The sequence below is a fragment of the Suillus discolor genome, assembly GCF_016758755.1.
Source record: "Suillus discolor strain FC423 chromosome Unknown F5147scaffold_18, whole genome shotgun sequence".
Taxonomy (NCBI): domain Eukaryota; kingdom Fungi; phylum Basidiomycota; class Agaricomycetes; order Boletales; family Suillaceae; genus Suillus; species Suillus discolor.
This window is the reverse complement of record NW_024541265.1, coordinates 496397-510675: the sequence shown is the minus strand read 5'-3', so window position 1 is coordinate 510675 and position 14279 is coordinate 496397. Positions and strand designations below refer to the sequence as shown.

General features: G+C 47.4%; 5 protein-coding genes across 5 annotated transcripts; 3 read left to right on the top strand and 2 right to left on the bottom strand.

Moving 5' to 3' along the window:
- Window positions 1-21: 21 nt before the first annotated feature.
- F5147DRAFT_687209 (uncharacterized protein) lies at window positions 22-2591 on the bottom strand. Its single transcript, XM_041436821.1, has 5 exons — window positions 1766-2591; window positions 1139-1712; window positions 1035-1076; window positions 867-986; window positions 22-812 (listed from the first exon to the last, which is right to left on the bottom strand). The coding sequence occupies exons 1-5, from the start codon at window positions 2533-2535 to the stop codon at window positions 153-155; spliced, it is 2166 nt and encodes a 721-aa protein (XP_041294673.1). The 5' UTR covers window positions 2536-2591; the 3' UTR covers window positions 22-152.
- A 481-nt stretch (window positions 2592-3072) lies between these two features.
- F5147DRAFT_103245 (uncharacterized protein) lies at window positions 3073-4904 on the bottom strand. The gene is made up of 13 exons (XM_041428033.1): window positions 4783-4904; window positions 4679-4711; window positions 4609-4628; window positions 4542-4556; window positions 4456-4494; window positions 4365-4393; window positions 4292-4305; window positions 4207-4242; window positions 3990-4049; window positions 3794-3931; window positions 3505-3742; window positions 3396-3447; window positions 3073-3340 (listed from the first exon to the last, which is right to left on the bottom strand). The coding sequence occupies exons 1-13, from the start codon at window positions 4853-4855 to the stop codon at window positions 3134-3136; spliced, it is 954 nt and encodes a 317-aa protein (XP_041294672.1). The 5' UTR covers window positions 4856-4904; the 3' UTR covers window positions 3073-3133.
- Window positions 4905-5724: 820 nt separating this feature from the next.
- Window positions 5725-6807, top strand: F5147DRAFT_573690 (chromatin associated protein KTI12; the record flags this gene model as incomplete). Its single annotated transcript, XM_041431171.1, has 4 exons — window positions 5725-5878; window positions 5932-6092; window positions 6150-6229; window positions 6279-6807. The coding sequence occupies 4 exons, from the start codon at window positions 5725-5727 to the stop codon at window positions 6805-6807; spliced, it is 924 nt and encodes a 307-aa protein (XP_041294671.1).
- Window positions 6808-8837: 2030 nt separating this feature from the next.
- F5147DRAFT_687171 (uncharacterized protein) lies at window positions 8838-10918 on the top strand. Its single transcript, XM_041436820.1, has 7 exons — window positions 8838-9648; window positions 9703-9873; window positions 9938-9982; window positions 10038-10161; window positions 10211-10355; window positions 10407-10507; window positions 10561-10918. Exons 1-7 carry the CDS (start codon window positions 8994-8996, stop codon window positions 10727-10729), a joined length of 1410 nt encoding a protein of 469 aa, XP_041294670.1. The 5' UTR covers window positions 8838-8993; the 3' UTR covers window positions 10730-10918.
- A 21-nt stretch (window positions 10919-10939) lies between these two features.
- F5147DRAFT_103138 (uncharacterized protein) lies at window positions 10940-13044 on the top strand. The gene is made up of 6 exons (XM_041428032.1): window positions 10940-11585; window positions 11651-11989; window positions 12057-12192; window positions 12243-12384; window positions 12437-12537; window positions 12591-13044. Exons 1-6 carry the CDS (start codon window positions 10991-10993, stop codon window positions 12859-12861), a joined length of 1584 nt encoding a protein of 527 aa, XP_041294669.1. The 5' UTR covers window positions 10940-10990; the 3' UTR covers window positions 12862-13044.
- Window positions 13045-14279: the final 1235 nt, after the last annotated feature.

Sequence of the window (14279 nt, the reverse complement as noted above, 5' to 3'; positions counted from 1 at the left end):
TTCAAATCGTTCATTGTTGAAAAACGTTAATCGTTGATGTGATTACGATGCACGGACACCATGTTGCTATGTAGTGCTCCTCAAACTTCATTTAAAAATATAGGCAACAGTACATCTTTCTTGCTGAACTTTGCATCCCAGCCAACAGCCGATTACCCTTTGTTCCATACTCGCCCAGGAAGGCTCCACACCCCTCCTCGCCTGACAACATCTGACATGTATCCTGTCTCAACACCTGGAGAGGCTTCAACCCAAACACCGTTTTCTCCATGTCCTTCGCCCGACGTGATCCGTATTTCGACCAACCCGTTCCTAGGCACAGGCATCGGAGAGGTGAGCACGATCATCGGGGGAGGGCATGTTTCAGGACCATGTGACTGCTGCATGGGATCAGTGGGGGTTGAAAGATCCATGCCGAGATCCATGTCCATACTCCCACCCATGCTCATGCTCAGCCCTGGAATATCCATCTCCATCTCCAAGTCGCTCGGACCGAACAAGCTTGCACCACTGCTGGAGCCTGCGCTTGCAGGAGGACCCATGCCAAGCCCGCTGTGTTGTGATGTAAATGGATCAACTGGTTGGGACAATGCAGATAAAGCACTGGAGGGGAGATAGACGTTCACTGGAATAGATTGTGGCGCAACTGTGCCCGCAAGGACCGAGGCGAGCAGAGTAGTTGATGCTGCGTCTTCTGGTGGCATTCCCTGTTCTACATTTGACGGTCGATGGGATGATTTCAGCACTGCAGTTTCAGGCGACCATTGAAGTATGCTCAGTGATTCGTTGAGCCAGCATTGTCCTCTAACAACCTGGAAGAATATGCTCTAAGCATAACTTAACAGTTTGGTCGAGATGAAACTTGCCTCCAATACTCGCGAGACTTGTTTAACACTCCTCACCGGGACTCTCTGGAGGAGAAAACCTGGTTCTGGAGGTGCTAGAAGGCGAAGGTGTAGCGGTGGATGGATGTCATTCGGTGACTTCTAGATCAATGGTCAGTGTGTGTTTGTACCTGGGCGTGTTCCACACACATAAGTTGCAGTGTAGTATTCCGCTGATGAATTTTTATTGACCTAGACCAGGTACAGGTATCAGCACATGCATATGCCTATAACTGTAGAGAGAAGTGACTGACCAATAAGTCAACCCAGCTTCTACCAGTTCCTCCGCTTCCATTTGTCTGTGAAGACGCCACACCAAATTCTCCAAAGTTCATATTGCTCATGTTACCTAGACTTGACATTGAACCCATACTAGACATGTTCCCCATTGAGATCATGTCGATGGGTCGGGACTCAACGATTCCTTGAATTACACGCATACGACCCTGGCACATCACCACGCCATTCTGTGGTAGCTTAGTGGTGAAGTCGAGTACCCACATCTGCGAGGGAGCAGCTAGAAGCGTGTGATCTCCAGGGACATCACTCGAGTCCATCTTGGACTTTGCTACTTCAGTGCAAGGGACCAATTTTAGCGTAGCGATGGTGACATCTTCTAGAGTATCAAGCATCGATGTCTTGAGATGTGCTATAGGGATGTCAATGTTCCACATTGACGATTGTTTGGATGGCGGAGAGCTGCGAAGGAGTTGAAGGTATCCACGGGGTGAAAGCCAGACTATGAATGATAGCGAAGGAGCAACGAGATATGGCAGTGGAAGGGCATGTTGTGTCAAGAATTTATCAAGATCTTCCATCTGTGGTGAACTGTGAATATCACGCATCAGTATAAAATAAGCACGACAAAAGAACAAACGTACACAACCTGCTTTCTGATGTGATCCGAGACTACAGTTGGCTCCATGAACCAACGAAGTCCTTTCTCGTTCTCGGCAGCCGCGAGCCCGTCGAGCATCATGAGATATCGCAAGTGTTCTTGTATTGCACGGCTACGGCGTGCAGCTTCAATCGCAGGATCCTCTCTCAAATGTCCGACAGCCGAATCTATGCCAGCAGCGCGTCTCGCTGCGTTAATCCAGCGGGTCACTTCCTGCGCGAGAAAGGCGTCTAGCTCTGGTGCTGCCGATGTGTTCCCGTTGCCGTTTGCATTATTGGCGAAGGACGTCTTGACAGCGACATGGTCGTTGATATCAATATCAAGTACAAGTACTTTTCCTGCGAGGACAGTCGTCGACCCATCTACGAAAACTTCCATGCCAAGATTACGGCCCCATTCCGCGATCTTTGCAGGATGTGGAGGACTTGCGTCCGGATAAATTGCTCTGTTGTCTCCTCGTAGTAGAGACGAGAGGGAAACAGAGGCAGCCGTTGATTGATTGATTGAAGATGTCAAAGCTGTGTGCTCCTTCATGAGGGCCACGAGTTTGGTGGCGTTTTCGCCAAGGGGTAGGTCATTAAGCTGGTTCAGCGCATGGTTTAGGCGGTGAGTTGTATTGATGACTGCACCAAGTTGCGCAGTTACTGTAGTATATTCAGTGCTGAGAGGATGAACAGACTTGGTCGCTTGGACAGGCAACGCGGACTGCGCGAGCACATCGTGTACCGCGGTCAACAAAGATGGATGGGACATGCAGCTTCTTGAATTTGAACTTCATCTGGTTAGAAGAGGAGAGCGGAAATTACCGATCAACGTGAAACTTGGTAACAAGCTTCCAACCTGATTTTCTGAATTGGCGGACGGTAAAGAACTGCAATCGATCACACTAGTGGGTCTGCGTCCATGGAGGACACAAAGTTGAAACATATAGGAGCATCCCTGTGGCCCGACAGGGTGGCATGACACTACTGATTTTGTGCAGGGCTTGCCTTGACCGGGTACGTGACTACTTGCGATGATCCTTATTATATATGTGCTCGTTCCCCCACCATCCTAGGCTCATTTCGTCCTTCCGTAGCCACTTCAAGAATATCATCAGTTTCCCAACCTCACTGACAAATCCTTTCTTCTCGAACTTTGCCACAGTAGACACTACATTCGCTCTCTCTGCTACCCCCAGTCCCCCCTTGTTCCATACCATCGTACTGCCCGCCTACGTCGATGTATGAATGGCTCAAGAGGACAAAAAATTGCATCGGTTCCATCTGTGTGCAGTATCGCCTCGGGATTAACTAAAATAAATATGACGGATCCTCTATCTCCTCCATGGGGAATACTCTGCAACCATTTCCTACACAGTACTACTAGTTGGTACATGCACACGCTCCTGGAAGAAGATCGAATTCATGCTAGTTTCTGCATCGGATTCGGCCACGAGTTTAGCGTGATATTGTCGAACGCTAAGGATGAGGCGTGGTCCCAGCACAAACATCTGCACGGAGAATAAAATTTCAAAAACTCCATCGAATATCTCAACTGCTACAGAATCGAATTGATTCTACAGAAATGATGAGCAATGGTCACATGCAGATGTCAGTGACATGTTGGCGCACCTCGACTTCTGGAGAGAGGGTAACAAGCTGGAGGCAAGATACACCGGCAAAGCTAGCACATGCGGAACTTGAGCAGAAAACGATAAGCACATTCACATTACAAGCTCACCTTGCAAAATAAAGCACGTGGGATTCCATAAGCACTCTGAAACAGTCCCCGATGGTCGATCCCGTCCATGGGCCGAGTCGTCGCAGGTCACGGAAGTGCTTCGCAGCGATCCAGACTGAAAGACACAGTGCGAGGACCTCCCAAACAGTGTTAAGCATCCAGACCATTGATATCAGAAGCTGGGAATCCCTCTCAGATCCGTCAGCGCACATATGAATACCATAGAGTATCACTTCCTCTGGTATTTGTTTAATGAGCCATGTTCTTCAATTCAACAAGTAAAGCTTACCCAATACAAAATCATACTTGAGTCCTATGATCGTGATTACTCCGCAGGCGATGTTTGCAGCTAGGAAGATGATAACGAGGAAGATAAGCATCCTCCTAGATCTCTGATACATGGCATGCAACCGAGCCATCATGATGACTTGGATCATATTTCAGTCGAGTCAATATCACTGAGGTATCGCAGCTGGGCAACTCACCGCCCAACATGGCAGCTACGACCACATTTGTCCCATTTACTGCATAGTTTACGATATTGCCTGAAACACCCGATTAGTGGTCACCCTCGTACTAGGATCAAATGCTCCGACTCACACCTATTGAGTCATTATGTGGAGCCAAGTCCGATGGTCAATTCACACTCACCCCTACAAATGAATGTATTCATTGGATAGGAATGAAGTGATTGCAGAATACTCACTGCATCTGTCAATGAGACCAACGTAGTGGTTCCTGTGTCCCGCCGGTCAGAAGAATCGAACACAGTGAATATGAGACATACCCAGAATGTTAGCACTGATCATAAGAGACGGGCTATCAGTACAGCAACCAATTTTTGGCTTCGATTAACATACGCAGAATATGATATTCCGACATAGCGTATCTAGAACATTTTGGAGTCAGCACAACCGCGAACCATGCTATGGTATAACACGAGGTACGGACGACTAGGTACAGCACAGTCATGAGAGACCAGCGTTGGGTCTGTCACAAATTCATTGTTTTTCCTCTGATGAGACTATGTGACTTACCCAGATCAGTTCAATCTATGGCAGCATTGTCAGTAATTTGGCTGCTCCGGCAATGGTACCGACCTACCTCTTCTCCGAGTGTCAGTACTGGAGGTATCATGAGAATATCAACGGTTTTCGGACACTGTGCTGCTCACCCCAATCGTATACCACCACGAAGGCTGCGGCAACTGCAAAACCACCGTGACAAGTGGATGTTACCATTAGATTGAGACATCACTAAACAATATGCCAGACGAACCAATCCAATAGTTGTTAAAAATATTTGAATTGATGAACGGCCACCAACTGGGATCATTTGATACTAGGGTCATATTGGAGGATGGGTGTGTATGACGATCTAGCGTTCATGCTAGATGATATACCAGCGGTCAGCTTGTTTCGCATGATATAAGTTCATCTACTCCACAAACTAATTAATTTACCGTCCTCCACGCGGTCAACATTCTATCCAAAACGTTCTCTAACCACCTGGTCTTATAATATCCTCATACAAATTAATCTTCCTTTGCAAGTTTGCACCGACCCGGCCTTATCTACATATGTTCTGACATAGTTCCAACTCAATTTCCGATCTGATAGTCCATTGTAAGACCCGATTTAGAGCGTCTTTTTTTTACAATGTCGACAGCAACGCTGCATGGACCTGCGCCTTCAATTTGTAAACATTCACTTAGTTTCTGCACAATCAAACCCGGCCCCATTCTCTGCCACAAAACGAGTTTACTTGGGACGATCATAATGGTCCCATAGTGTCACATACTCTAAGAACTGGAAGGAATCACATCCGCGACGCAACCTTTTGTCAATTTCCAGACCCACCTAGCTACTTTTGCAAACAGCTGTACATATCAGGCTATCAGCACTAATGACTGCCGGCTGGATGGCTATTGCGGTAGTAGTCAAATAGAACTTGGGATACCTTGTTTTTCTCTGTTTATCGCCTCAGGTTGGTGATAGCAGAGATGCTCATGTCATAGTACGTGAATACTATTGAGATGATGATTTGGATATGGTACTGGCAGGTTCTATAATCCTGAACAACTATGAGTGTTTTTTCAATAACTCATTAGACTCTGCTGATCGGCTAGTGCCGTTGGCTGCTGTCGCAGACTTGTAACTTAACGTTGTTCCAGACTGACTAAATCTCTGACATTCTGGATCTGAGTCTTCGGCTCATTCAATGGCTCTCATCACCATCTCAGGCTACCCTTCCTCTGGAAAATCAACCCGCACAGCCCAAATCTACGACTTTCTCTCATCAGCTTCAAGCCCTCAGCTCAAAGTAAAAGTTATCTCAGATGATGACTTGGCCGTCGGCCGTGTGTCATATGATGGTACATATTGTCCCATCTTTTTCCTTCCCTTCTGACTGACCTCCGAAAATTAGACTCCCTTCAAGAGAAGATCGCCCGCGCAACTCTCTTCACCGCTATCACAAGGCACATCGCCAAAGACACAATCCTCATCGTAGACGGGATGAACTACATCAAGGGGTTCAGATACCAACTGTATTGCAAAGCCCGAGAGGCTGGCGTAAGGGTCGCTACAGTGTGTAATAGATCACGATATTCTCATTCGCACAACTAATGCAGGTGAGAGAAGTAGGTCTATGTACTCGCTACGCCTGATCAATGTCGGAAATGGAACGACGAACGACGAGATGAGAAGAGATATAAGCCTCAAACGTCCGTCTTTTCCCTCTCTATCTCCCCACCCATTCCTAACTTCAAACAGCCTCGACGCCCTCATCCAACGCTTCGAAGAGCCCTCATCCATGGTCCGCTGGGACGCTCCACTCTTTACCATCCCCTGGGACGACCCAACACCCCCACTCGAACGCATATCAGATGCAGTCACAACTGGCATCATCAAACCTCCAAACGTCGGCACCCAGATTACACCCAAAGCACCCACAGACGCCCTCCGCACTCTGGAGCATACGACAAATGCACTAGTTTCTGCGCTCATGGCTGCTCAGGCTGCTGGCCCGCTCGGGGGTCCTATCGTCCTCACCATCGATACGCTCGAGCCTAGTTCGAATACCAGTGCAAATGATAGTTCTGTGCTCCGCGTTCGCTTAACACTCCCGCATCGTGCACTGACGCTGTCAGAGCTGCAACGGCTCAAGCGCCAATTCGTGGCTGCGCGCCGGAAAGCTGTGACATTGGGAAGCACGGAAAAAGGGAGGGTGGAGTGGGGAGAGGACGCTGTGGGACGTGCGTTTGCAGAGTTTTTGGAGGAGGGGTTGGGTGTTGCGAGGTAACTTGCACGTCAAGTATTCAAAACAAGAGCTTTGAATTTAGAATCCCGGGAGTAATATAACGCAGGGCTTCTGATATGTGGTACGTACATCGAAAATCAAATGATGGTGAACACAATCTCTCATGGAGTCTCACCTTTTCGTAGAGTTTTTATATATGAATCGCAGCATTCGATCATTCGAATGACTTTTGTAAGGAAGTCTTCTCCCTGATGCTGCGCAGGACCAGGCTTTGCGCAGAGGACAATATTGTGGTATGAGAATACACAGAAATCATGTTTTTTCGTTCACCTTTCACTGTAGAAGGCTCTTGATGCATCGTGCATGATGCCGAACCACTACCAAGTTTGTTTTGTGGTCTCTTATCTCATATCAGACACTTCCCCGGTCTTTAATTCTAAAAACACGACGCCGGTTAGTACATGTATGTGATGTGGTCTTTGATTTTTGTGACAATCATGCTCGTGGTGGGTGGACAGCGGATCCGGGCACCTGTCTTTTCTTTGGCGGGAGGAATAACATTTTTAAGTACGCCGTTCTGCTACTCTATGAGCTGGGTCAGTCGTCTTATCTCTGTTCGAACTCATGCATGAATAAGTCCTCCGGTACTTGGTGTTGTACACTAGATCCACGCTTCTCGTTGAACACAATGAGATGGGTTTCTATCACAGACTCGTGAGTACATCAACAACTTGAATGAGAGCATCAACAACTGATCAAGTACCACGCCACCAGTCCGCAAATCGTCATCCACAGTGTCCCAGCCTCTTCGATCCTTGTCAACCTACGAGCACGTGAATTCATACAACATTGGCTGATATATTTGGAATACAGTCTGGATTTTTTTGCAAACAGCTGTAAGGTTATGTGTGCAGTACAGGGCTGACCCTACTCTGTATGTATCTTATGTCACATTCTAATTGTACTTACGAACTGCGATGTCTGTAGATACTCGCGAGTATTACTAATGGTGTTTCAAAAGTGCTAAACTATGTTGAGTGGTTGTGTTGAGTCATGCCCTGCCCCGGTGCCCTTCGCTCGTTAACATCTATGCAGAACCCCATCGAATTCTGACACGTTGTACCTCAAGCACCGCCTCGGATGTACACAGCTATATGAAGGCATGTCGTACTATGCTCCCATGACGAAGAACCTAATATAACTGATGTTGTACTCTTTTCAGAACTGTACGAGTCTCATGTCTTGATAGTTCTACGTCACCGCGGAAACCAGGCTACCAGCTCTGCTTCGGACTGAACTTGGTCAGGTGCTTCAGTAAGAGTACTTGGTCAGCCGTCGTACTCTTATACTTGGCGCGCACTACATTATTCATCACATCAGAGTCCCCGGCCCGGGGCGTAGCTTTGGCCCTAGCTCATCATGGACGTCGAGACAGCGGTGGGCGGAGCCTGCGCAGCTGGTGTTAGACAAGCAAGTCACTCACCAGATTTCAAGCCTAGTCTGAACCCAACCTGGCCGAAGGCTACTTTTTGCGGCTGCAAAATGTGAAGGTGACGTGGCGGGTGCTAGAAAACCTTACATGAATGAGGGTGACTAGGAGCATCAAACAGATGACAAGCTGCTTGCTTAGGCTTTGCAAAATTCGAGCCCAAGCCTTGGGCGTGACCCAGGCTTGGGCTCAGCTCAGCTCGAGCAGCCAATCGCATGGCTAGGGGTCTTCATCGTAAAATCAGCCCATGGACATATCGACATCCACAACGCCCCCTGCAACTAACACTACAACATCAGGTGCAATAGGCACTCGGCCACAACCATTGTGGGCTCGTTTCGTGCTTTTTCTTTGTTGCATCTTCCCCACACTCATTGATGCTGCGGCATACGGACACTGATATGTTTTTTTCTCCGCGTATTTCCACCCTGCTAATAATATTTTCTCGCTACGAGATTCGCATTCATGGGTTCCTTGACTTCCGTCCGATGAATCGTGGGGATTTGTGTATATATTTGTTTGTCTAGGTTCGGAACTTGCCATTTAATATCTAAAACTACCGAGAGTACTTCCTTGATACTTTGTGGGTGCCAGTAACAAACATCTCGAGTTTCCTTTTCCTTGATCAACCCACGATCATAATGGACTTTGAATACATGCCGAGTCACGATGCAGCTCCAGGGGTCTCTGGATGCCCACATTTATAACAAGTGGTCCCAGGTCCTAGTGCACCTTACCAATGTCCGTCATCAAAAAGCTACAAGAAACCTCGGCTTCAGGTTCCATTACGACGTTGTTTCGTTTGGGCTCCGTAGCCGCTATTTCTGCCGTTCCAAAGAGGCCTCCTTTTCACTCTCCTCAGGTTACGGGCTTTGGCTGGTGCCTCACTATCCGTAAAAAGGGAAAGAAGACTCAGCTATGTTTCAATTCCCATAGTTGTCCGGATGTATGGTGTGGCACACTGGCCAAGGTCACGATCTCTTTTCCATCACATCCTGATATTGATATGTCCCTTGCCGCATCTATCGCTGTGATCCTCGGATTTGGTGGTTTTGACGCAAATGATAATCATCCGCTGATCACTTGTCCCGCTGAGAAGCTTGGAGATGCCATTGTCTCGCTGGAGGTCACCTTAACCAAAACACTGACATGTATGCCATTCACTGTACCTGCACCCGTCAGGCCCGTACCGGATGCACCTACCAGTGCCGAAGCGCCTAGAGTGTCTCAGGCCTGCTCTGCCCTTCGTGTCCTCGAGCAATCGCTCAAGACGGGAACTTCGTTTGACATAGTATTCCAAGCATATACTCGTCGATTGTCTCTCGGCAAAGTCGCTAGACCAATTCCGATTTATGCGAGTACTGCTGTGCTGCAAACAACTTTGCCAGACTTTTGTACGTTATATTCCTATCCTTATTCATGGCATGGCTGCTGAGTACCGTTGGCAGCCGGAGGAGGAAACCTTAATTCGTTCTCCCTCTTTGAACTGTCTGAAGGCGACACTCTCCCCTTCACTTCCCTGGATAGTTATGAACACGATTCTGACAGTGACCTGGATGACGATGATTTCGTCATGAATAACAACAATCTTTCACCAGTCAATAAGAAATCATATGAAGGTTTATTTATTTATTTCCAGCGTTGAAGCTTTGATCTCACAGCCCATCGATCACCACTTCACAGACACGACTGATACTGGTTCAATCTCGCCTGTGTCTAGCATCGAAGGTACTGAAACTCGAAACTCTCTACGTATGTCAGGTTGACATTGTCAATCTTACAGTTCAAGAGCAGCTGGACAACCGGCCATCACTTGTTGGAGACGTTGGGATAGCGCCAGTTGTGATCGGCGAGAACTTAAAGCGTGGATCTCGAGTTATTCTCGTCAAGGGTGTTGCCTGGAAGACGTAGGTATGCTTTTTTCGTGTTACAAGCGACACTGAATGGATTTTGCAGGTGGCACGCCTTTATTTATTACTGTTACACTGGCATCGTCAACTTTGCAAACTTGCGGTCTCAGAGTACACCTGGCGAGCAGAGTCGCTTAGAAGATGGTCCACCACATTGCTCCCCGAAGTCGATGTATCAGTTGGCTAGAAAGGTAACTCCATGAAATTTGTGTCAATGTATCTTTCTGAGCTCAAAATTACAGCTTAACAATGAACCATTATCTCGACTTGCTTTAAAGGCCATTGAATCCAGGTTGTCCGCAGCCAATATACTGGATGAGGCATTCTCCAAATTTACTTCCAGGTATTGATGATCTCGTTATACATCTACTTGTTGCTTACTGCCACTCCTCAAAGGCATGATGCCGTCAGAGTAATGGAAATTTCTCTCCTGCTGAAACATAGGAATGCGTCAGAAGTTGCGCAGGGTCTCCCAGCTAAAATGGAAGCTGTGGCCAGGGGTAACATACCCAACGCTGGACAGGTTCTCACTGCGTTAATTATGCAGATGCCTGGCCAGAATTGAACCTGATGGCGTCCGTTGTTTGAATCTGTTCATTGCGTGGACTTTGCATTGTATTACCAACTTGTAGCATTGACGCGGCCTACTTAACGCGTATTATCGAGCTCGTGTCAACATTGGAATGCTCACTGTTAGTGGTCTAGAGTTACGGGATCCGATTATTGCCAATCAACTCCTAAATATGGAGGCATCACACTGCACTGCCTTGCAGATAAGAGACCGTCAGAGAGGCGCCTAAGCATACTCTTGCTGTCTTCATCCACCATGCAGAAGGTATCTGATTCAGTTACATCAATCTTTAAGCTGGAAACTAAGGAAGAACCCCTTGCAAAATGCCTACAAGGGGGCTCAACCATAGTTTACAGCGAAAAGTTTGGTTTGGGGTGGCGTTTTGGGCTGCAGTACTTTCAAGAAGGCTGGTCTTTTGCCAAAGTGAAGGTTTACCTCGATCATACCCATTGTTCGCCGTCGGTGACAGACACCGCCAGGGTGTCTGTTTACCTTAAAGATGGGCCCACTCGAGAGGTTCCTTCTTTTGACAGCAAAACGGTCTCGATTGCTGACTTTGGCCGTGGCCCCCCCGCGCTAATTGGCTCGTTCTCGCCGTACGATATTGCTGCACACCCTTACATGTGGTTTACGGTCGCTATAAAAGCAAACTTTGCTCCAGTTATTGCTGATCCCCTCATTAATACTGCATCTGCTCTTAGGCAGTCCATGAACAACGGCGAATTCATCGACACCAAGTACTATGCCATGTCCAAGCGTGCAACTTGGAAGTCTTCAGGAGAAACTCGTTTTGTATATGCGAATAGTGCAGGTTTAGAACACGGCGCCGGTGTTGCGCCAGTTCTCCCTTGTAGGTGATCTCTTATCTTACTTGGTGGATGAACAATACTTAGTAATAATGAACCTATCTTTTAGCATCTATCGAAAAAAATTCTTTACTCGTTCACTACGACAGCGAAAATATGCTGATGATGGACACCACTGAGCGATATGATTATTACCTCGACAGCGACATCGACTCGGAGGAAGAAGAAGTGGAAGAGAAAACTAAGACGGAGACCGTGACGAAGGAGAAAGCGGAAACGAAAGCGAAGGGAAAAGAACAAGGAGTGCCTACTAGCGAGCCCCCTCCGTATCATTATAGCCAGAGCTATATTGCTGGCCCGGGACATTACGAGCATGAGTTGGATGAATTTAGTGATGCACTCAGTGATATCACTTCCGATAGCAGTGCTTTAAGTTCGGATGATGACCGTGACAGTGAGTCTATCTCCTTCTCCCTGCGCCTGGGGTGATCTCTCATGTTGAGTCTACTACTTAGACAGCATCCGGGCGGCATTGGCGGCTACGCGGCCTCCAGGTTTCCGCTCGACGGACACACTGAGGACTGAGCCATCACCTCAACCCTTTTCTCCGACACAGCGAATGGTGTTGGTTCGGAACACGGCACTCACAACGTAAGCTACATTTTCTGACTAGCTCAAAATGACTCAAACTGTTCGTGCAGCTGGGCATCCTACGTATACTATTGCTACACTGGCCACATTTCTTCCTACCCTCTGAAGTCCAAAGATCCTCTCAGCCGGCGCAACAACACAACTCAAACTTTATGCTGTTCTCCCAAGTCGATGTACCGACTCGCCTCTAAGGTTTGTGTGTCTCGCGTCTTATCTGGCACACCGATTAACAATAATCCCGAAGCTCAAGAACGCACGTTTGGAAGCTCTGGCGCGCCAGGCAATCAAATCCAATTTATCTTCGAAAAATATATTGGATGAGGCGTTTTCATGGTTTACAGCTCAGTACGCCTTTCTTGTTCTACGCCATGATCATCGCTGACCCTTGATCACCACAGGTACCCTGATATCGAGAAAATGGAACTAGAGCTCCTGATAGAGTTCCGCAGCACACCCGAAGTATCAAATCGTCTGGATCAGATCCTTGAAAGTGTTTTCCAAGGAGAAAGGCCTTATGCAAAAGCTATGCTTAGTGGCTTTTTAATGCATCTGACACGGCAGGGGGCAGGTGGTAGAAGTGAGGTTGCAACAGTTATTTTGTCAGTTGTACTTGTAAGTCGTGTTGTCCTTTTGTTGTCATCTTGTCTTTCACCTCATCGTTTTTTTTAATTTTTTAATTTTTTTAATCCTCTTTATTGTCCGGTGGGGCGGGGCCCTATGGTGGACAGTACGTACAGTATGGTAATCTATCGTAGTTTTGTGCTAATGAAACATTTGTATGTGACTCTAATATTGGTCCAGGCTGTGATGCGAGGACGTTGGATACCGTCTGAAGGTATGCGGGGTGTTTGCTAGCTTGCTAGCCGTCTATGTTCTTCGTCTATTGCGATTGTTTTCCTTTTCTGGGGGGGTGACGTCTCCGAAGGTGCTGACGAAGCGTTTGGTGCGAGCTATATACTTGAACAGTGGTCCTATGCACTTCTCGTCGTTGAGTAAGTGTTTTAGTTGCTAGGCCCGGGTTCCCAGCTCCGCTTTTAGCTTTCTTCGGTGAGCCGCGTACGTTGGACATACGAGGAGGAAATGATGGACAGATTCTTCTCTCTCTTGACAGGTTGTGCAGTGCGGGGATGGGCTTTGTGCTATGCGGTGTAAGTGCTTGTTCAGTGGGACGTGACCAGTTTGGAGTTGGATTAGAAGGGATGCGTGACGTCTCGGAAGGTGGTCTGCGATTCGCGAGAAGGTGTTTGACGGTGCGCATGGATCTATTTCCTTGAATCTTGCGTAGCGGGGTGATAGGCGCATTATTGAGGCTGCTTCGTCTGTGATGCTATCATCACCAAAACTTCAAAAACCTGGTATTGCCTGATTAGGCTGATGCTGACAAATTGTTTTGGGTCATGGGTGATGCCGTCGCGACGTTGATGTAAGCATCCAATCATGATGACGTGGAGTGGTTGAGTAGTATACCATCGTTGTATGTGTCTGCTACTCCAATGATAATGTGTCATCATCATGGCTGCCCTATGATATACTATTTTCAATCTGAATCCTGCCTGATATTCCCTGCCATTAATACATGTTGTCTGACTTCTGTCCCATTTGGATGACCAGCCGCCCCTCAATAAGTGTATTTCGAAAATGCCATGCCACTCCATTCAACATGATCGCTCCTGACCGAAATGGAAAGTTTATCCCGCGTCCAATGATTCTCGACAGCTGGAATATGTCATATAGATGCTGGTATATCAGTAGTAAATGATATTCAAATGCTATACCATCCTAAGTCTGATTATCGTCTGTTATTGTATGATATTCACTGAGATACATATCACAAAGTACCATACCCCTCCTGTTCGAGAATGTCGTCGTCAAGCTCCTCCTCGTCGTCAGCTACAATTACATCTTCCTCATCCACATCCTTGCTGCTCTCGCTGCCCTCACTGCCCTCGCTGCCCTCCTCATCATCCTCGTCAATATCTTCATCATCACTTCCCCAAGGTTGATCTGGCTCTCCGAATGTAAGCTCCTCGTTCTCACCAGCAATCTCTATAGAACCATCCCTCCGCAGAAGTTCATATAGATCTTCT

Coding starts and splice junctions, on each gene's coding strand:
- F5147DRAFT_687209 (XM_041436821.1), bottom strand. CDS start 2,535: ATGTCCCATCCATCTTTGTTGACCGCGGTACACGATGTGCTCGCGCAG. Junction 1,713..1,765: donor CACATCAGAAAGCAGGTTGT/GTACGTTTGTTC, acceptor TGATATTCACAG/TTCACCACAGATGGAAGATC. Junction 1,077..1,138: donor GAAGCTGGGTTGACTTATTG/GTCAGTCACTTC, acceptor TACCTGGTCTAG/GTCAATAAAAATTCATCAGC.
- F5147DRAFT_103245 (XM_041428033.1), bottom strand. CDS start 4,855: ATGACCCTAGTATCAAATGATCCCAGTTGGTGGCCGTTCATCAATTCA. Junction 4,629..4,678: donor CGTGGTGGTATACGATTGGG/GTGAGCAGCACA, acceptor TGATACCTCCAG/TACTGACACTCGGAGAAGAG. Junction 3,341..3,395: donor CCCTCTCTCCAGAAGTCGAG/GTGCGCCAACAT, acceptor TCATTTCTGTAG/AATCAATTCGATTCTGTAGC.
- F5147DRAFT_687171 (XM_041436820.1), top strand. CDS start 8,994: ATGTCCGTCATCAAAAAGCTACAAGAAACCTCGGCTTCAGGTTCCATT. Junction 9,649..9,702: donor AACAACTTTGCCAGACTTTT/GTACGTTATATT, acceptor TACCGTTGGCAG/CCGGAGGAGGAAACCTTAAT. Junction 10,162..10,210: donor AAGGGTGTTGCCTGGAAGAC/GTAGGTATGCTT, acceptor TGGATTTTGCAG/GTGGCACGCCTTTATTTATT.
- F5147DRAFT_103138 (XM_041428032.1), top strand. CDS start 10,991: ATGCAGAAGGTATCTGATTCAGTTACATCAATCTTTAAGCTGGAAACT. Junction 12,193..12,242: donor CGGAACACGGCACTCACAAC/GTAAGCTACATT, acceptor CTGTTCGTGCAG/CTGGGCATCCTACGTATACT. Junction 12,385..12,436: donor TGTACCGACTCGCCTCTAAG/GTTTGTGTGTCT, acceptor ATAATCCCGAAG/CTCAAGAACGCACGTTTGGA.